At 40.9% G+C, this 22,345-nt stretch overlaps 2 protein-coding genes across 3 annotated transcripts in view; both read left to right on the top strand.

Moving 5' to 3' along the window:
- The first annotated feature begins 486 nt into the window (after positions 1–486).
- On the top strand, positions 487–4,483 carry dlb (deltaB). Its single transcript, XM_042008478.1, has 7 exons — positions 487–624; positions 715–954; positions 1,112–1,169; positions 1,247–1,504; positions 2,238–2,599; positions 2,700–2,916; positions 3,132–4,483. The coding sequence occupies exons 1-7, from the start codon at positions 568–570 to the stop codon at positions 3,848–3,850; spliced, it is 1,911 nt and encodes a 636-aa protein (XP_041864412.1). The 5' UTR covers positions 487–567; the 3' UTR covers positions 3,851–4,483.
- A 2,363-nt stretch (positions 4,484–6,846) lies between these two features.
- ppp1r14aa (protein phosphatase 1, regulatory (inhibitor) subunit 14Aa) overlaps positions 6,847–22,345 on the top strand; it is a 35,378-nt gene continuing 19,879 nt past the window's right edge. For both annotated transcript variants that reach the window (XR_006012941.1, XM_042008480.1), the window contains exons 1-6: positions 6,847–6,878; positions 7,751–7,802; positions 7,886–7,917; positions 11,307–11,631; positions 14,885–14,965; positions 15,100–15,132. Coding sequence is in view for 1 of the 2 variants with exons in the window: in XM_042008480.1 (XP_041864414.1) it covers positions 6,862–6,878; positions 7,751–7,802; positions 7,886–7,917; positions 11,307–11,631; positions 14,885–14,965; positions 15,100–15,132 (540 nt within the window). In the remaining variant the exon portion in view is untranslated. The remainder of the gene's footprint in view (positions 6,879–7,750; positions 7,803–7,885; positions 7,918–11,306; positions 11,632–14,884; positions 14,966–15,099; positions 15,133–22,345) is intronic.

Below are 22,345 nucleotides of genomic sequence, written 5' to 3' on the forward strand. Positions count from 1 at the left end.
AGTTTCTTTTTCATAACCACTCAAGCTGTTTTATCTTTAGGTCTTTATTATTTTTAGTTTTATTATTTTAAAGTACGGTGACAGGCCCAGTCTTGTTCACTTTGCCTTGTGTAATTACCATCATGCACTAATGCAAACCATATCTCCCTTGCAACAGCTTCTCATGCATATTCCTAAGAATTTGGTCCAGATGTAATGTGGGTTGCCCAAATCCCCACGCAGCTCTCGCGTGTCAAGCTGCTCCCCTGAGGTCTGCCAGGCTCCACCTCTCTGGCTGTGACGCCCAGGATGAGTGGGTATAAAACCACTCTGCGCCTTTACGCACCAGAACATAAACAAGAGAGTGCCCTCAGCCTAAGACTGAGGAGAGGACAACTACCAGGAGGATTCAGGGGACGTTGAATAAGCATCTTTACAGTAGTAAAACAGTTTTTGAAAGTTTAAAAAAATTATATATATATATATATATATATATATATAAGTTTTCAGAGCTTTTTTTTCCATCTGGGAATATTGTTGCGCACGACGAATGAGCACATCCAGTTAGAAAAGTAAAGAAACTTCAAGATGGAAATGGCGCATCTACCTCTGAGATACTTCTTGGCTCTGGCCTTAGTGCATGTTGTAAGTTGGCTCCTGTTGGAACTCAGGTAACATTCTCAAGGGGCCAAGACGCGCACGACGTTTGATCATCTATTTTCCCCCTCTCTCCAGGTTTTTTCCTCTGGTGTCTTTGAGCTGAAGATCCATTCATTCCACACGGCGCAGCGCATCTGCAGAAGACACAGGGACTGTCATATTTTCTTTAGAATTTGCCTAAAACACCCAGAGGATGTGATCTCTGCGGAGCCACCCTGCACCTTCGGGACCGGACACACCAACGTCATCAGGGCAGATCATACGTCGATCTCCAGCAGCGCGCCCATCAGGGTGCCTTTCCACTTTAAATGGCCGGTAAATGTCAAATTGTCAAATTTTGTTGAATTACAACAAAACAATATATAACGGGCTAACCTGGTCTGGCTTTAGGTGTTGTCAGTTTTAGACACGTGCGTAAAATACCCACATGACTGCGTATCGGTGTAAGGGCACGCTCTCTTTTCTATTCTAGGGGACATTTTCGTTGATCATTGAAGCCTGGAACACAGAATCACCGACTGAGTACACAGGTAGGTTCTCTACAAGTTAATTAGAATTCCGAAATATTTTTAAATATTTTAACCACTCACTTCAAATTCCTCTCCAGATAACCAGAACAACCTCGTGAGCCGCTTAGCAACCAGGAGGAGACTTGCCATCGGCGAAGACTGGTCCCAGGACGTGCATTTCGGCGAGCAGAGCGAGCTGCGGTACTCCTACCACGTCTTCTGCGACGAATACTACTTCGGAGATGGCTGCGCCGACTACTGCAGGCCGAGGGACGACACCCTGGGCCACTACACCTGCGATGAGGAGGGCAACCGCATCTGCCTGGAGGGTTGGAAAGGAAACTACTGCTCTGAACGTGAGTACAACTAAGATGTCACTCCGACTGCTGCCGTTTAGTGACACATATAAACATCCAAAAAATGTTTTTTTCCTTGAGAGTACACAAGATTTGTTGGATTTCAACTGAATCAACTCATGAAGATAAAAGAAAAAAGTGTATAAATTTATATTCGAGAGAAAAAATACACATCAGATAAAGAAAAAAGATCTTAAAGAGTAGAGACAACTACGCTGTACTTTAAGTCACAAAATAGGAGAGACGGGAACAAAAAATGGACAAAATATAGGCTATTGCAACCTTTTCTCCTCCCATGGATGGAACTATTTGAAGTTTTAAAGGAATGGATAAAAAGTGTTTTCTTCTCACTGCTCAGCCTGTGGTCGATGTTTAACCTCCTGCATTAAAAATTCAGACAGACAGAATATCCTTTTCTTTTGGTGTCCATCTGCCTTTTGTTCAGTTACAATGAGAGACGCACATTTTTCAAGGTGGTCTGGGTGGATTTATGTGTGAGAGAAAGAGAGTTACAGTTTGTGTGTTTGTGTGTGTGTGTGTGTGTGTGTGGGGGGGGGGGGGGGGGGGGGGGGGGGGAGCATTTTTCTCCGGCAGTGTGCCTACCAGCTGCTTGGCTTAAACAGTGAAGTCTGGAGCAGGGCTGGGTTTAGACAAGGGGCCCTGTACGCGCGCGTGTGTATGCAGAAGGCGTGCCATTGTAATCACACACCCTCCCCCTCCCTTTTTTCTCCAGCCATCTGCTCGGCGGACTGCAGCGAAAGACACGGCTACTGTGAGGCCCCAGGGGGCTGTACGTGCCGCATGGGCTGGCAGGGCCCCTCCTGCAACGAGTGCGTCCGCTACCCAGGCTGCCTCCACGGGACGTGCAGCCAGCCGTGGCAGTGCAACTGTCAGGAGGGTTGGGGGGGGCTTTTCTGCGACCAGGACCTCAACTACTGCACCAACCACAAGCCCTGCGCGAACGGGGCGACGTGCACCAACACGGGTCAGGGCAGCTACACCTGCACGTGCCGACCCGGCTTCGGTGGCACCAACTGTGAGCTGGAAACCAACGAGTGCGACAGTAACCCCTGCAAGAACGGAGGCAGCTGCAATGTGAGTAACTGTAAAAAGATGATGAATAAATAAACTCCTGGTGGAAAATACGTTTTCCTTGTTGAGCTCGTTTACCTGAAGTTTTTTTTTCCTCCTGCAGGATTTGGAGAATGACTACTCATGCACCTGCCCGCAGGGATTCTACGGCAAGAACTGCGAGATCATTGCCATGACATGCGCAGATGGACCCTGCTTCAACGGCGGCACCTGCGTGGAGACGCTGACCGGAGGCTATACCTGCCGCTGCCCTCCCAGCTACACCGGCTCCAACTGTGAGAAGAAGCTGGACCGCTGCAGTAACAGACCCTGCCTGAACGGTGAGTGGGCAGCACGTGCTTCTCCTCTAGGGACATCTTGTGGCGGAAGTGCACATCAGCAGATTCATGGTTTTTCCTTAGCAGCTGCTGTTGTTTACGCTTCTCCCAGAATGTACTTGGAGCAAATATAGCCAAATTAACGCTTCATTTTAAAACATTGGGTACCTTCTTTTTTTATCTTGGATGCTGAGCTGAGTGCTTCTCTCTTTTTGCAGGTGGTGAGTGTTTGGACCTCGGCCAGAGCATCTTGTGCCGCTGTCAGGCTGGCTTCACCGGTGCCAACTGCCAGGTCAACATCGATGATTGCGCCTCAAGTCCTTGCCAGAATGCTGGAACCTGTCAGGATGGTGTAAACGATTACACATGTTCCTGCACCCTGGGTTACACTGGCAAGAACTGCAGCGTGCGTTCAGACGCCTGCGGTGCCCGTCCGTGCCAGAATGGCGGCACCTGCTTCACCCACTTCACTGGACCCGTGTGCCAGTGCCCTAAAGGGTTTATGGGTCCAAGCTGTGAGTTCACACTACAGCCCAGTTTCAAGCCTGCTTTGCGACAGGCTGCCCAGCCTTCTTCCACCACCCTCACCATTTCCTGCCTCTTGGCCACCCTAATGCTGGTTCTAGTGGCAGCCATCCTTTTCTTGAGGAGGAGGAGGAGGAGGATGGAGGGAAGAAAGCAGCTGAGCGACATCGCGGTGTACAACGACTTGGAGACAGTCAACAACCTGGGAGGGAGTGAGAGAGACGCTTTCCTCGGTCCCAACGGCCTGTTCAAGATCAGCAACAGCACCGCTCGCCTCAGCCTGTCCCTCTGTCCCGAAGGCAGGTCCGGGTACCGGCACAACCCCGCGGAGAGCAGCCTGGTCAGAGCAGAACGCCCGGACTTTATGTGGAGGGACGAGGCCATGCTGGGCTCTGGAGCAGGCCTGAGATGAAGCAGGGAGAAATATCCTTTTTCAAACGGAGAAAAATAGAAAAAAACAAACATTTTAGCACTTGTTGCGCCTCTCTTCCTGCAGAGTTCAAGGAGGAGCGAATGCATGAACCCAGACAGATGTCAGTGTAGAAAACTCTATTCTGACAAACGAATTTCTAATGAAAATGATTTCCGAAGACGTTTTTGTAAAAGTATTTGGGGTTATGCTCTTCCATGTTTAAGATCCAAAGAGACCCACTGTAGGACCTACAACACAAACCAAATACAGGAAGACACAGAACTCTGGGGGAAAGCCCGTAAACATCCTTCCCGTTTTTTCTCTTAAATATCTTCACTTTGTTTCATCTTTTAAACAGAATTTTTCTTTTGCTTTTCAATCTTCCTTTGACCATTATTTCCTTATTGTGCGTACCATCATTTTGTTTAGTTAAATCTTTATATTATTTATTTATTTGAAAACTTGTGTTCATGGTTTCACTTTGTCACAGATGTAGAGATTTATTTATAAGATGCTGAATGAAAACCGATGCTTGATGTTGTATCTGGATGTATAACGAAGCTGTGTGAAATATCCCAAAGATATGTTGTGTGGGGATATTTTTAAAATAATTGCTTTATCACACAAAGTCAGCCATTACTGTAACTGATATATATATATATATATATATATATATATATATATATATATATATATATATATATATATATATATATATATATGATCTACTGCTGTTCTCTCATGTGCCATTTTGTGTTTATGCCAAAGTTTGAGTTATGTTGCATATTTTCATTCATATTATTTAAGCTCATCATGTTGTGGTTGTGATGTGGAATAAAAAAAGAAAAATGCTTTGAGATGATTCTGGATTTAAATCTGTTCCACAAACTTTTTTATAATTGCCATGTGTTGGGTGGGAAAAGTCACAAAGGTGGTCTTTATTATTGTCATTGCTTTGCTGAAGTGTACTATCAATTAGTTATAGATTACACATTAATTGGAATTAATGGTTAATCTAATTGTTACTTTCCGTCATGAATCAAATATTGAAAAATGGCAGAAACACTGTTGCACAGTCATGTACTTGACTTGTCCGTTTTCTCCAAATAATAACCTAAAACTGAGAAAAGCAGCAAATATATAATAAAAGTTGAGGCCAGAAAACATTTTCCACTTTTCATTTAATAAATCTGAGCCATCAGTAGTTTGATCTGTAGCTAGACGAGCTCGTAGACCATCATTCTGCTGCTAGGACGCTGGACAGGACAGGAATTAAAAAAGTGGCTAATGAGTGTGCATACATGGAGAATGGAAAGACCATAGAGAGGGGTTCAGTGCATCAAAGGAGGTCCCTCTGCTTGAAGCAGCAGAAAAGAATGACTAAAAGGTCACCAAGCCAGCCTTAATTGTAAGATTGATCAAGAGGCCAAGTTTTAAATCTAATCTTTAAAGTACAGACAGCGTGGGCTACCATAACACAAACCAAGAGCTGCTTTCACCATAGAAAATAAGTGAAGATTCTACCTCCCATCTACTTCTGGAAGCAATGCCATGTGGATGGCCAGTTTGTAGCACACACTGAGGAGCTTCGTTTGGGGCTGTGAACGTTCTGTGTTTGTAGTGGGGACGCTGACGTTCTCCTGGTTTGGAGTGAGGCTGCACAGTGATAGTTAGCAACGTCCCCTCATGACCAGGTTGTTTGAATCTGTGTGGAGTTTAATATATGCTTGGGTTCTTTCTGTCTGCTCTCTTCACCAACTTTAAAAGTTCCTGAAAACCACCCAGGTAGGGAAGACCAAGAGCTGTGAAAATGAACGATTACCCACAAGTCTGTTTACACTTAATGCTCAAAGCTGCTTTATCAAAGTGTACAAGCAGCTGTTTTGTGGATGTGTCCTGACATAAAAACTATTTAAATCTGATGGAACTGAGACAATCACAACTTAAATCAGAAACGTTATTCTTGATTTATTGTTGTTTTTACTCTTTCACAGCCTGGAAACTTCTGTAATGCAGTGAGAAGAAAGTTGTCATACAAGGTAAATTTGGTTTTAACTTGAATTTTTGAGCTGGCCCCTGCCATGAGCTGACGAAGGGCCTGCTTCCCAAATCACCACTGAGGGCCCCTCAAGAGATGTTCACTTTTTAATGCAATTTGTTTACTGCTTTTATGTTTTACATGAAGATTTGTATACTGTATGGTCAAAGGTAATGCTTTTATTGTTCTATTTTATTTGATCTTATTTATTTTACAGGACAGCTCAGCCACGTTGTTGTTTTTAAAGTGCCTTATAAATAAAGATGCTTTGGTATGTTGTCATAGACAACACAGTGTTATGTAATTAGAGCTCTGCTAACAAAATGTCACAACAAAGGACACACTCTTCAGGTGTGGAAAAAAGAGAGGGAAACGGAGGACAGAGGGGTCGGGGGTTCGGAGCTTAGAGGTAAGTTTCCTCAAGTATAGAAATTCTGAATATGTTTGACCCTTCTGATCTAACAGGTTGAGTGTAGCTAATTAGCCAACCAGTTAATATAAGTAGTAATGATGGACAGAAGAAAAAAACGTATTTACCCACACCTGTAAGATGACGTCACTGAGCTGTAAAGCATTACAACAAAGATTCTCTGTCTGTCTTTTACCTTGTTCTCTGGTTCATTTTTATATTACAGGCTTTTGTAAGTCCCAGTCGGTAAGCCATTTTACTACTTAAAAAAGAATGAATGGACCTACACTTTATCTTATCTGGGTGTTGAAACCTGTTCAACTGTAATGTGCAGCACATAGAGTTAAGCATTCCTCATAAACTCACCACAGCTGCACAGTTTTCAGAAAAAATGTGGACGGTTTTCCAGCAGATGCTTAAAAGCACTGAGCTAGTTGGATCTTGTTTCACACTGGAGTTAAAAACAAGATCAAGGGAAGGATGCTTGTTGGATTTTTCCACATTAGAATAACATCCTAGAATTGAAAAGACTGCAGGAAACCTTCACCTGTGAGCTGCTTCACCATGAGTCCGTGTGACAGGTACGTTGCTTTTCATGTTGACACACTGAGCATTTTAGAGAAACAAGGATTTATTCAAAACAATGTATTTAACTGTATGAGCCTGCTAGACTTTTCTAAATAAATTAGAACATGTTAAAACTTTTCAGATTTCATTTCTGAGTTTTCATTGAAAACAGACTTAGTAGCTATTACGGATAACTGAACTTATAACTATATATCTGTGCTTATAACTACATCACAGACGTGACGAAGATGTAATAAGAAACACATTAACTGTCAAACCAAGAGCCAGAAATCTGCCCTCTCTCCTCCCTGTTTCTCCTCCTCTTTCTTTCCGCCCTTCGATGTGTTCAGTTAACCCTGATCTCTGCACTTCTTCTTCTATGGGCTCAATTCATAACGATTCATCAGTTTACAGGGCGAGCAGCTGATTTACAGACGCAAACAAATTATTTACATTCATTTACAACTGCAAGACCTTTCTGACTTAATATTGAGCCCAAATTCTTCTTCTTTTTTCTTTCTTCTACTTTATAATTTTTGGCGGTTGGTAAAAACAAACTGGTGCGTTACTGCCATCTAGTGGTTGGAGTGTGGACCAGAATGTTTCCCAGTCCCATGCAGCCCCCGCCCCCGTCATGCTGCCGTGCCCCCAGCTTGAGAACCACTGCTTTAGTCTCTTTTCTTTGTAGAATTATCAGTGAAACTGAAGTAGATTATTTTTCAATCCTTGATTTGCAAGAATTGTTCCATCAGTTTGCAGATTGTATAAAAGCAGCTGACATGAAGTGCAGGTTGATGTTTAGTTATTTCTAATCACACAATAATGTGTAAAATTTATCAAGATTAAGATATAAATTTATGTACAACTTTAAAAACATTTTTTATAGTAAGTTCAGAATCGGGTCCAGACTGGCAGTGAGGAATCCACCAGGACGACAGGTAAACAGAAACATGAAATCAGGTGTTTGGTTTACTCAACGTGACATAACATAAACTGACGTCTTTTGTTCTTTTCCCATTAGAAGTCCCAGACTTCCCTCCCGTTATTCCTGTTGTAAGTTAACCCTTTCAATGCCTAGTGTTCATTAGTGTTCTAGTCCAGTGTTCATGTGTGATGATGGTATGTTTGCAAATAAGCCACTTCAGTGGATATTAAACATACACTCAGGAAAAAAAGACTTTGTAAATACCAAGTGAGACTCAGTAATTAACAGGAAAAGAAAATTATGCAGCTGTAATTTTTAAAAATAGATATATGATGTAAAATATGGCATTTGTATGTTTTTTTCTCATTGTGCCCTACCAGGAGAATGATGTAAATTATAGCCAAAGGCAAACGTTACGATGCATCAAACAGAAGCATTTGTTTGAAATTGTAGGAAATTAAATTATAAAGGAAAGAGATAAATAATAAATGTTTTATGTTTAATTAATACTTTTAGAAAATAAATTGAATAAAGTCAAATAGGATTACAAATAAAAATAACTCAACTATATTTAAATCCAACTTTATCAAGCACACAAGAGCAACCCAAAGTGCTTTACAAAATAAAAGCAATAAAAACACTAAAATAAAACAAGTAAAAACATTAGCTCAATAAAACATTAAAATTATTAAGAGTTGAGAAATGACAAGAATGAAAGCACATTACAATAAGTAAGGATAGAAAACAGATAAAAGCATGCATGAGATCATTCAAATCAAACATCAAACAGGCTTTTATTTTGTAAATAAATTCTGTCTTAAAACCATTTTTTCAGACTTTTGAGATAAAAGGCAGGTTTGATGCGGGTCTGTAGCTGGTTAAATATCAGCTGTATAAGCAGTGACAGCTAATGTAGAAGTTACTGGAACAAAGCTGAATAAAGGCAGACTGATCTGAATGAACATTTCCACACACACACACACACACACACACACACACACACACACACACACACACACACACACACACACACACACACACACACACACACAGGAGTGTGTGCTGAGACCAGTCCTTTTATCTTCAGGGAGACATCAGCTTTTACCATCGCTTGTATCGGCCTGGTATCAGGATTTGGATTTGAAGGACAGCAGTCGCATCACTTCAGGCTCCGGAGCTCCTGGCTAACAGGAGGCCCACGTTCATCTCAGAAGTTTGGATTTAGACATTTCCTGTCCGGACAAAACACTAATTTCACAAAGAAGCAGCAATGATCAGATGAATCATATTTTACCATCAAGTTTCTTTGAGATGTTAGGTGTGTGATCTTAGGCGTGTATATGACTTCAGGACCGGAAAATATGGCTCTTGTTCCGGCTGGACCTGTGTGTCTAACGGGGTCTGCACCTGGATCCTCCTGGTTCATCCAGTCCTGTCAAGTTTCTTGTTCCGGTTATTTTTCTGTTGGAAGAAAGCACATTTATGACTTAGTGAAACATTCAAGCGTATGTCCAGCGGTGAAACTTCTTTTCTTACTGGATGTGGTGTGTTTATCATATGGATGCTTTTTCGTTGTTTTACAACAAACTTAACTCTTATGCTTTTTATTTCCAGCTAAATGGATTCTACGAGGCTTAAATTGTGACTTTCATTCAGCAGTTTTTTTCTCTCCCACTTATGCTGATGATGACAGCGTGTTCAACAGAACAACCCATCATTACATTTACTCACAACAATGATATATATATATATATATATATATATATATATATATATATATATATGTATATTGTAAGTCATTTGTTTAAATACAAGATCACCATTTCATCAAACAATATCATCTTGGACATAAGTGCAGCAGCTTCTCCAGTACCTGGTTGAGCCAAAGAGCTGGACAAATCTTTCTAACTCATTCTGAGTAGAAGAGTTAAGCTAAGTGTGGAAATGCTCCTTAAACAACTGCGTCTTTAGCTTGCTCTTAAAAGTGGATACGGACTCTGCGGATCGGACGGAGTTTGGTAGATGGTTCCACCACCGGGGAACAACAGAGGAGAAGAGTCTAGCTACTGATGTGGCGCCACCTTGTGGTGGGAGCACTAGGCGTCTTTCACTGGCAGAGCGTAACTGTGGAGAGGGAGTGTAGCTCTGGATTAAGGAGTGAAGGTAGACCGGAGCCGTTTGGGTTATTGTTTTGTAAGCCAGAAGCAGAGCTTTGAATCTGATGTGCTGCAACTGGAAGCCAGTGGCGAGCGATTAGCAGCGGAGTGACATGAGCTCTTTTGGGCTGGTTGAAGACCAGACGTGCTGCTGCGTTCTGGATCATCTGCAGAGGTTTAACTGAGCATGCAGGCAGGCCAGCCAGTAAGGAGTTGCAGTAGTCAATGCGTGAAATGACCAGAGCCTGGACCTGGAACTGGGTCGTGTGTTCAGTCAGGTAGGATCTGATCCTCCTGATGTTGTAGAGAGCAAATCGGCAAGTTAGCAACCAAGGCAACATGGTCCTTAATGGTCAGCTGGTTGTCTACCATGACACCAAGATTCCTGATAGAAGATGTAGGCACAAGTGTGATAGAGTCAAGCTGCACGCTTATCTGTGGCAGTAAGGAAGGATTGGCTGGAAAGACAATAAACTCGGTCTTGGACAGATTTAGCTGAAGGTGGTGATCCTTCATCCATGCGGAGATATCAGCAACATGCTGATATTCACATTGAGACGGTTGTGTCGTCAGGTAGGAAAGAAAGGAAAAGCTGAGTGTCATCTGCACAGTAGTGGTAGGAGAAACCAGGAAAGTTAATGATGCACCGAGTGAGGAGGTGTATAGTGAAAAGAGAAGAGGGTCGAGCACCGAGCCCTGAGGCACCCCTGTTGTCAGCCCATGTGATCTGGACACGCCCCCTCACCAAGATACTTTGAAGGATCTTCCTGTGAGGTAGGACATAAACCCTTAAGGACAGATCCTGAGATGCCAAGCTCCGAGAGTGTGGAGAACAGTATATGATGGTTGACTGTGTCAAAGGCAGCAGACAGGTCCAGCAGTATAAGGACTGAGGATTGACCAGCGGATCTGGCAACCCGTAGGGAATCAGTAACTGACAGGAGAGCAGGTTCAGTAGAGTGACCTTGCCTATAGCCAGACTGATATGGATCTAACAGGTTGTTGTCTTGGAGGAACTGTGAGACCTGACTGAAGATGGCACGCTCTAATATTTATTATTATTATCTAAGCAACACTATAATTTTTTTTTATTATTTAATACTTAAAAATAATTTAGGGAATAAGTAGACTACAACTTTCACAAGAATTATTTTATTTGATTTATTGATGATTGGTGGAACTGAAAGTTTTTATTAATAAAGAAATAATGTAAATATTATTTTTAAGAGTTGTGGCAGAATGGGCAGAAAAAAAAGTTCAATAATTTGATTGTTTTACAGATGCAGATCGTAAAGATAGTTTTAAATGTTTATCTTATTTAAGCGCGTGTCTTCATTCCTCCTTCCTTTGCTTGAATAAAGATCCCACACAGAGAAAGCAGCCGTGTCCCGCAGTGCCGGCGTCGCCTCCCAGCTCCTCTCTCCTCCCTGCGGGTTAAAAGAAAAAAACAGGACAAACAAGTCGGAGGAGCTCACAACGGGAATGGCTGCCCACGAGACCGGAACGACGTCTGCAGAAACGGATGAGCTTCATTTATCCGAGCTGGGTTCTTTGGATGAGCAGGGGAGCAGTATCTCGAGGAGACAAGCCCGGGTCACCGTGAAGTACAACCGGAGAGAGCTGCAGAGGCGGCTCGACGTGGAGAAGTGGATCGACGAGAGCCTGGACCGGTTGTACAAGGGCCAGGTGAGTGGATGAGTTCTGAAGCTAGAAAATCCATTTTGACTCATTCAACTCACGTGCGCGTCTGCATCTTATAAACAAAGTGCAGTTTTGGGGGGAACATTCAGGTCTACAACTTTTGAGATATTAAAATGAGAAAATGTTTGAGACATAAGTTTAATTCTGAAGAACGTGTTGCCAAGGCAACTTGAGGTTCTAAAGCTACGAGTCTCATCTCCAGGTCGCAGCTGATGTGTGAGGCGCTGGACAGGAGAGGTGGGGACAGCCTGTTCTCCATACATGGCCAAGCTTTCTGTGTACACCACGTCCAAGATTGTTTCCCTCTGCAGATCTGGATCTGCCTTGGGCCTCTGCCCTTACATGGGCAGTATGGGACAGAGGGAGAGGGGTGAATGATGGGAGAGGAAGAGGAAATGAGGAGGGAGTTTCATGGGAGGAGGTAAACAATGTACATCTGGATTCTGAGGCCAGGAGGCAGGAAGTTGGAACATCTCAGGAAGTGGAAGATTGCCTTATTTATTTATTTATAATGGAGGGGGGGGTCAGAAATGTGTGGCCTCCCAGGTGCCAACCCACGAACAAATAATGAAATGCTAAAAAATATCAAATGGCGTCAAACTTTCTCAGTTCAGAGGCCACATACAGCGCAGGTTAATCTCAGGCTCGGACCAGCGGAACAACAGCAGAACGCCAACAAAACCTCAAAAATCCCCAGTTTGTTTTAGGTCCAAGAAGAACACGCATCACACATCGTTCGCTCTGCTTCCTTCAGGGAAACTGCAGGAACATGTGCATTAAGTCCAGTGGGAAAGTGTGTCCAAACCTTTTATTGATAATGTAAATGTATTTATGTACTTGTCATGGAGAACTGACACCAAAACAGCCACAGTGACACAGCTTATTTCTTAGAATCATGCCACACACAAAACAAAGCATTTAGCTGATTATTTGAGCACATTGCTCATGAATTTAATGTTCTGAACTGGAGCTTATGGCTGTACAGCAGAGTTGTAGTCCTGTACGTGCATGCATACGGAGTAAAATGACCATATATGAGCTTAATCACAAGCAGAGTGAAGCTGTGGTGTGGTGTGGATGGCTGAAGTACTGTTCCTTCTCTCTGCTTGTACAATGACTGTTCGAACAAAACTGGTTATTGTCACAGCGTTAGTCCTCCTCCTCTCCTGGGCTTGAACATGCATCATGCAGCTGATTGTTATGTTCCATGCAGGCTTGAGGATGGATTATTTTCTGAACCTTGTGAAGCAGTTCCTTTTTACTTGGCTATTACTATTGACAGTGCACAGCAGTTACTCTTCAAAAGTATCATATTTCGGATTTATTTGTATCCTTAGAAGATCAGAGCTTGTTTATTACATCTGCTGCCTTTAATAGGTCGCCGTCTTCCATTAGCCTGAGTGGAACATTTCTTTCGTTGTCTAAAACGCTGCTAAACCAAATAACTCGGCCTGGGTCTGGGTGGGACATCTATCCATCGCTCTGAAGGATCTCTAGAATGTTTCAGGACTGCAGTGAGCATAAAACTGTGGCTTTAATGAGCTGTACAGGTTTGCATGGTGATATGTCCCAGCCCAAGCTCAGAGTGAAATGATCCAGCCTCCACATCTTTATGTCCACCCACAGCTTTAAATCATGCTGCATTCGCTGAACCTCACCTCATCTCATCTCATCTCATCTCATCTCATCTCACAGCATCTTAAAGGTGGAAGGCCAGAAATCTTTTGCTAATCTTTGTGAACAGTGATTTATCAGCTTTCTGGTACTTTGTACAGTGTTTTATTGGATCAAGATTAGTATGAGAAATACTTTACTTGGTAAACAATCTTTGTACTTTGGTCAAAATGCAGAAGCTGGGATTAATAAATTCTCCACCAGGACCCAACTTGAAAGTGCAACTTCTCATTGGCCCATTCTTTGATCTTCAAGTCACAAGCCTAAAATTTCCATCTCCCCTTAATAGCAATGTACAAATGCAAGATTACATCAGCTAAAATGTTAAACTTTACCCATATAAGCACCAGTTTTAAACTTTAAACTTAAATAAACTAGAGACAAAAATGACTTTTGTCAATCCTTTATCTTCTGGCTGGCTGACAGTACGTCCCTGATACCGTCGCTGTGGGGTTTTAGCAAACTGGGCCAGTCTGGTGGGAGATGGCCTAAAAACAGAGATAAGTGCACCGAATGTCATCTGGATGAGGGAAATGTAACATCTCAGAACAAGTATGACTATCAGCTTGGTGTGTGGTAGCATTTTTTTAAATCATTTTAAAAAGATGCCTCCAGGGATATTGGGGGAAAGTTGGTGGTGTGAAGCTGGGCTAGCGGTCTGAAATACGGCACAACCTGCAGAAGACGAGCAGAGAGCGAAACAACAGCGAGCTGCTGTGCTGTTCCTCTGCATTTCCATGTCAGACACATTTAATTCAGACCTTTGGAAAATATTGCAGTTTGGGGAGAAAAAAGGAAATAATTTATTGCCTCTCCACAGAGTCATCGTTTCAGTTATGCAATGTCACAACATTCATTTATGTCTGGGAAATAAATGCATTAATAAGTCTGAGTATTGATCTTAGAGAAAAATCAGTGCAATCTGGATGGTGGAGGAGACGGACCGTTCAGTGAAGTCTTCTCCAGCAGATCACAAAGACCCTCTTCAGTTAATGTCTGGACTCTGTGATGGTCAGCCCCTGTATCAAAATGATGTTCAATGCTCCCTGAACCACTTTTCCTCTGTTTGAACCAGATGAATCCAGGTGTTCCCACTCTGAAAGAATCCAGCGCTCACAGCGAAGAAAATCCACCAACCATCCACTGCTCGTTATTATATTCAGTCAGTTGTTTTCTGGGTGCATAATGTTACTGATGCAACCCCCACATGCTGGTACGTGGGTGCAAAGCTGGATGGGTGCAGCACTTCATCCTCCACCACTCTTACCCATCACTCTGGTTGAATCTGGACTCATCAGATCCCAGTTTTGTTCCTGTTGCCGCTAAAACCAGTCAAATGAAAGACTAATTTTCAGTTACCTTCACTGATAAACGTTCTTTTTTTTGTCCACATATCTTGAGACTTAGAAATGCTCTCGCTCGTTATCCTGAGTTCTGAATTCTCCAAATGTGACTGAAACATATGAATGACTGTTCCAACAAACTGCTTTTACTCTTTTTCTTATTTTCAGTGTATGTTTTTGGGTGTGCACATTTCAAAGTTTGTGTGTTGTTCTGGCTTCAGGAGAGCGACATGCCAGAGGAGGTGAACATCGACGGCTTGATTGACCTGCCTAATGATGAGGAACGAGTCCAGAAGTTAAAGGTAACGTCTGTTATTTGTGATAAAAGCGCTCATATGACAGATATGAGAGACATATTGTTTCCTGGTGATGACAGAATATTGATGATGGTCTGTGCTCATGTTTGTTTAAACATTATCTTTATCTGTTTGAACAGGAGCTTCTTCACAAGTGCAGTAACAGCACAGAGGTATGTTTGGACTCTCCCATGGACTGACTTACACATGCAAATGTAAACCTCACGTGCTCACAAACAGACACCAAACTGACACTGCAACATTTGATCTTTCAACTGTCCCTCCAGCTGCCTCAACAATAGTTTTCTGTGCTCTTGCGGTCTTTTCGCCCCAGTTCAACACAGAAACAATGAGTCCTTTGGGCTGAAACGTCCTCATAGTGGCCTGGTTAGATGTCCAATCACTGGAAAGAGAGCACTGAGAGGCCGTGCTGCAGCTTTGTAGGATTTTTCCTTCTAAAAAATCAAACACTGTTTAAAAGCATTAAAACATGTTTCTGCTGCTGTTCAAGCTGATCCTGATAGAAACTAGTTCCACAGTTCATATTTTGGTGTCTTGATCTGTGGGTTTTGGTTCTGCTTTTGGTCTAGTTCTTGTTCAGGTTCTGTTTCTTTTACATTTCTTTAATAACCTTCATCTCCAGCTGCCACACCTGCTTCTCAGCTGCAAACTGCCACACCTGCTCCGAATTTGCAATTTTCTCCCTCACTTTAAATAATCCAGGTTTTCGTTTGCTCACTAGATCCTCCATATCTTGGAGATGCCTCCCCGGCATCGATTTTGTCCCTGATCCGTTAGATTAGAAAGCTCATTCTGGCTAAGAACAATGTAAAGTGAATATAAAACTATTTAAATATGTGTTTTTGGTGAATATTGGTTTAAGACAGGTTTAAATCTTTTTAACTTGTTTAATTAAATTGATGCTGAATTTAAAACATTTTAAAGAAGAATTTTTGTCACATCTCTTGACATTTGTTTAATGTTTTAAATTTAATATTTTATTTGAACAAAATGTAAAAGAAGTCAAGTCTTTGAATACATGTTTTTGTTGAAGACCGTTGCAGTTTCTGCTTGTCCTGTTGCCAAAACACAACACATCTGGGTGCTGGGTTTCCCACCAGGAGTAAGGCTCCGATGTCACAATAATAAAATTTGAGCTGGGGAATAATAAATATTAAAACAACCAGTTAAAAACCCTCCTCCTCCTTGTATGGGGTTGCTGGGTGTGTCATATTGGAAGTTCCTGGTCTTTGCTGAGTGCATGGGATGATCTGTGTTGTAAACAAATAAATAGGAACCTGGAAAAAATTCAGCCATGACCAAAAGAAATAAAGACTAAGTACTCAAATTCTTTTATACTATTCTTTTCTTCCTATGAGTTAAAGCTGTTATTCCAACAAAGGAAAAGTGGTAGAAAATCACTGGTTCTCACTGCAGCAGTGGATCCAAATGCCACCAAACAAGTGTAGCGGCTGCTTTTAACATACTGGAAATCTGCAGATTTAAACCAGGATAATCAATGTACATCCATCCATTTTCTATACTGCTTCAGGGTCACGGGGAAGATGGAGGCCTATCCCAGCAATTAGCCAGCGAGAGGTCGCTAATCTATCGCAGGACCAACACAGAGACAAATTACTGCTCTTCCTCAGTTCTAGCAGAATTTAAAGCAACCGATTAACCGAACATGTGTTTGGATGGTGGGAGGAAGCCACCTGGAGAAAATGCTTTTAATGGCGATTGTAGAGCTAATTCTTTTTCACCATTATTTACCACTTTGGCCTACTGAAATATAAAATCGCATTTGCAAAGGATACTGACCCAAGATAATGTCCATATAAGTCAATATAATATATTTATAAAAAAATCAAGCACATGAAGATAGCGCCCGCTAGCTTGGCCATGCCGGCAGATGCTAGTTAAAATCAGAATACTTACAGTTAAAATCTGTGTCCACATTTACTGCTGTAATTTCATCTAATTGTGGAAATGAAAGATTTTGAGTGTTGGTTAGATAAAACAGGAGACATACTCTCTTACAAGAAACAAACATATCTTTCCATTTCTTGTCAACTAGAACAGGGCTATTCAATTTAGTCCCACAAGGGCCCCAATTTGGCAGGTTTTCAATTGTTTCCCGCCCCAACACAGCTGGCTCTGATTAATGAGTCATTCTACAGAACCTCATAGGCTGTTGGATCCATTTAATTTTTTAAAACAAGATGATGATGGTGAAACTGTGTTCCCTTAAAAGTGAACAATGGAGGACATGGCCGCTTAATGAAAACCCAAGGGCCGGATTTGGGAATCCCATTTTTCATTTAATTTCATTTATTCATAAGACATGAATTATATTCTGTTTAAAATAATCAATCACAGTTTAGGGTCACCCCAGAAGCCATAAACGGCTTATAAACAGCACCCCAAAACAATACCCAAAATACATTTATACATACATTTGTCCTATCTAGTTTATCCAAATCTAGAACCCCAAAACTGCCTAAAATCTAAAACTTATATCTTTTTAAATATGATTGAAAATATTAAGTTTCTAAGTTTTTCACATCAGGCATCTTGCACATTAAATACAATTGAATTGTAAATTATAAATGAAAATTTATGGTAATTTATTTGCTTATTTTCTAACTTTATATTATTAAGAGTATAAAACTGAGTGTATGTTAATAGTAATGTATGTTTAAACTTCTTGGATAGGCATTTTGACTCCTTTATAGAGTCTTCAGTCTCTTTCCAAATCTGAGGGCCCTTACATTAACACCAAAACCTGAACGTTTGAGTTTACATTTCTTTCCTCTCAGGAGTTGTTTTCTTCTTATGTTGGTGTGTAGGATGACTAACTGGTTTGAGATGACAGAATCTGTCATTTAGCCTAAACACTACATCACACACAATACAAGCATTATGAAAGATGTTGCACTCAGTCAGTTTCAGAATTCCATATTTATAGAAAAGAGGATCTGAGGGTTGAACCTGGACATGATAAAACTCGTATGATTTTCTTCTGTAATATCAGTCATTTCTCGAGGTACCTCGAATACATGTTACACCGTATGACATTACAATAATTTATATGAGGTTAAAAAGAAGACCTGTGTAAGGCTAGAAGAGCTTCAAGAGGAAGAAAATGCCTCAGTTTGTAAAACAAACCAACATATTTAGATAATTTAGTTGTTAATCAGTATTTTTTCTAAAATTTAAATTTTCATCAATATAAATTCCTAAAAATGTTATAGATTCTACTCTTTGAATAGCTCGGCCACTTATATTAATCTGTACTTGTTCAATATTATTATGGTTTTTATTTGATTGAAATATTATACAATAATATTATACGTTTTATTTAAATTGAATGATAATTTGTTACATTTGAACCAAGTGTTATGGTGTCAGATTTAAGCCATAAGTCTAGGGGGCGCAGTTACACACCCACGATAAAATGACACTCTCTCACACGCATAGATATTAACTTTGCGCGCACAATCTAACTGTCTCACACGCGTAGATATGAAGTCTGCGCACAATCTAACTCTTCAGACGCTACACTACAGGCTGCGAGCGAGGGTGTCATATGGGGCTATTATTGTAGCAATATTATCTACAAATCCGTGTTGAAAGTCACAAATGCATACAGAGAGTCGTGTATCCGTATCTTAATTTGTGTGTGCACAGTTGGATTCGCAAATGTGTAAATAAATCCACAAATGTGTGATGAGATTTCTGTGTCTGTACAAGAATCTGCAAATGTGTAAAACAACTTGTGTGTAACCCGGTTTGCAAATGTGTAAAAAAATTCCACAAATCTGTATTTAAAGTTGCAAATGTGTAGACCAATCTGTAAATGCGTGCTAAGATCTGCACATGTGCAGACCGATCTGTATCCACAGAGAGACATGAATGCCTGGAGTATTTCAGCTACAAGGCCCAGAAATACAGACAAATCGCTGGTTACGAGTCAAGCAGCTTCTGGATTGGCTCTCTCTACACACGTGGATTTTGCTACACTTGTTCCGTGAGAAATCCACAAATGCGTGTCAGGATTCGTATCCGTAACGCTTGGGTTTGCGTGCCCTGACCGCTGGCTCACAGGCTGCCTCACTCCGGCTGCCGTTGGTTCGCTTGCTCTGCTGCTGGCGGTAATATAATTACTGCGGTCAAGCCAGCCGCCTTTCGTTTTCGCGTAGTCAAGCCAGCCGCTCCTACATTTTCAGTGCGCACCTACCGTCAGTTTACGGTAAATGCAAGCGTACTGCTGCAAGGAAATTATTTCCGGTTCACAAAATAAAAGCACGAATTTAAATGTGTATTATCAAGTGATGTTTTAAGAAACTGATTCACGTTAACTGTAAACTATCGGGGTATACTGCTAACATTTACACTAAATAAATACCTTAGAATGTATGGAGTTGAAAACAGTTTTATCTATCTATCTATCTATCTATCTATCTATCTATCTATCTATCTATCTATCTATCTATCTATCTATCTATCTATCTATCTATCTATCTATCTGTCTGTCTGTCTGTCTGTCTGTCTGTCTGTCTGTGCTAATAAACATATACTGAGGCCTTAAAGCAAATACTAAGTGGTGTATGTTGACCATCCTTGATAGCACTATCATTCTAGACTACTTTGGGGTCAATAGGTCACATGACCTGGGAGTTATTGTAATAACTTTTGAAATAACATGAAATATATATGTGTGTGTATATATATATATATATATATAATACATTTTATTTAAAAACTCCTTTCAAAAAACCCAAGTACACTTTACAGGAGAATGAAAACATTTAAAAACATAGGAGAGAGAAGTATACAAAAAACTAACAAGCAAAGCACTAACAAGCAAAACAGACGACAACAGTGTAATGGTGAGTGAAAAACTAGATGGCATAGGACTGTCTGAACAAGTGTGTTTTCAGTTTAGATTTAAAGAGAGGGAGAGAGTCTATGGCACGAAGATCAGGGGGGAGGGAGTTCCAAAGACGGGGAGCAGAGCGGCTGAATGCTCTACTCCCCTTAGTGACAAGGCGGGCAGGGGGAACAGAAAGTTGAAGAGAGGTGGAGGAGCGGAGTGAGCGGACAGGAATGGAAATGTGTAGAAGCTCAGATATGTATGGTGGAGCCTGATTGTGAAGTGCTTTGAAAGTGATAAGGAGTATTTTGAAATTAATTCTTTTTTTTATGGGAATCCAGTGAAGTTGTTGTAGGATGGGGGTGATATGATGAGTGGAGGGTGTCCGGGTGATGATTCGAGCTGCAGAGTTTTAAAGGAGCTGCAGTCTTTGGAGGGCTTTGTTGGGGAGACCAAAGAGAAGTGATTTACAGTAATCAATTCGTCAGGTGACAAGGCTATGGACGAGAATGGCAGTGGTATGGGGGGTAAGAGACGGACGGAGACGGGAAATATTTCGCAGATGAAAATATGCTGACCGAGTGATATTATTAATGTGGGACTGAAAAGAGAGTGTGCTGTCAAGGACAACACCCAGACTCTTTACTTGAGGGGAGGGAAGGATGGTTGAATTGTTGATGGAAATGGAGAAACTATTAGATTTGGAGAGAATATGGGGCGTGCCTATCATTAGGACTTCTGTTTTAGAACTGTTGAGTTCTAGGAAATTGGAAGAAAACCAAGAATGAATTTCTTGGAGACAGTGGGTAAGGGAGGTTGGTGGAAGTGAGGAAGATGGTTTGGTAGAGAGGTAAAGCTGGGTGTTGTCCTTGTAGCAATGAAAATGAATATTATGTCGACGAAAAATGAAGCCAAGTGGAAGAATGTAGATGATGAATAGTAGGGGCCCCAGGACCGAGCCCTGGGGCACACCAGCAGAGACAGGGTAAGGGTTGGATTTGTGTGATTTAAGTTGAACAAACTGTGTGCGGCCAGAGAGGTAAGAAGTTAACCAGGTGAGAGGGGTGCCGGAGATACCGATAGATGACAGTCTGTCAAGAAGAGTGCGGTGAGAAAGTGTCAAATGCTGCTGTGAGGTCAAGAAGGATGAGAATGGACAGTAAACCAGAATCTGAAGCTATAAGGTCATTGGAGATTTTGAGGAGTGCCGTTTCAGTGCTGTGGAGGGGACGAAAACTGTACTGAAACTGCTCGTAAATATTGTTTGTGATGAGGTGGTTATGAAGCTGAGAGGCAACAGACCTTTCAAGAATTTTGGAAATGAAAGGTAAATTGGACATAGGGCGTAAGTTATTAAAATTGGTGGGGTCCAAACCGGGTTTTTTCAGGATAGGTGTAACTGTAGCCGTTTTAAGTGCAGGAGGGACGATTCCGGAAAGTAAAGAGGAATGAATGATGTTGGTAATGAGAGGAGCAAGAGAGGAGGAACAGGTTTTGTTTTTTGTTGTTGTAATTAGGTTACACATGTTAAGGAAATGTTTTTGTTTTAAAACTATTTGAAAAGTGCCTTTAAGATAGTTTGATATTGATGTGTAAATAGTTACAGTAAATATATATATGTTTACCATTTTTGGTCATTTAAATATTATTGTCTTTGTTTATTTGTTATTATTATTATTGTTGTTATTTTCAATTTTATTGGTACTATTGTTGTTCTTAGAGTGATGAGGTTACACATGTTGAAGAATTATTTTTCTTTTAAAACTATTTGAAAAGTTCATATACCATTTGACCATTCTATTTATTTTATTTAATTTTATTGTTCTATTGGTTTTAGATCTACTTTACTTCCAAATATATATTTTGATAGACATTTTGAGAGTGACATGTGTAAATAGTTAAATGTATATATTAACTATTTTATGGTCATTTCCTAATTCAAATTGTTATTATTACTAGTATTATTTTTATTTATTATCATTGTGTATTTATTGATGTTGTTTTTGAGGTCATTTTAATGTTAGATATCATTATCATCATTTTTTTCCCCACAATGCTTAAGTTACACATGTTGAAGAATTGTTTTTGTTTTAAAAAGGTTTGAATTTGAGATATCTGAAGTCCTTTTACTGTGTGACCACTGTATATATTGTATTTCATTTCATTATTCTATTGGTTTTTGATCAAATTTACATAACAAATGGGAGCATTTTCGGCTCAATAGCTTTGAGGTCATGTGACCTATTGACCCCAAAGCAGTCCAGAATGATAGTGCTATCAAGGATGGTCAACATACACCACTTAGTATTTGCTTTAAGGTCTTAATATATTTTAAATGATTTTTAAAGTGTAAATATGAGCATTTTCGCTCAATAGCTTTGAGGTCATGTGACCTATTGACCCCAAAGCAGTCCAGAATGATAGTGCCGTCAAGGATGGTCAACATACACCACTTAGTATTTGCTTTAAGGCCTCAGTATATGTTTATTAGCACAGACAGACAGACAGAC

Source organism: Melanotaenia boesemani, chromosome 15, assembly GCF_017639745.1.
Source record: "Melanotaenia boesemani isolate fMelBoe1 chromosome 15, fMelBoe1.pri, whole genome shotgun sequence".
Lineage (NCBI taxonomy): Eukaryota > Metazoa > Chordata > Actinopteri > Atheriniformes > Melanotaeniidae > Melanotaenia > Melanotaenia boesemani.

Excerpts from the sequence above, each read along its gene's own strand:
- dlb (XM_042008478.1), top strand. The coding sequence starts at position 568 with ATGGAAATGGCGCATCTACCTCTGAGATACTTCTTGGCTCTGGCCTTA. Across the intron at positions 955-1,111 it reads CTTTCCACTTTAAATGGCCG|GGGACATTTTCGTTGATCAT; the intron begins GTAAATGTCAAA and ends TTTCTATTCTAG. Across the intron at positions 1,505-2,237 it reads AGGAAACTACTGCTCTGAAC|CCATCTGCTCGGCGGACTGC; the intron begins GTGAGTACAACT and ends TTTTTTCTCCAG.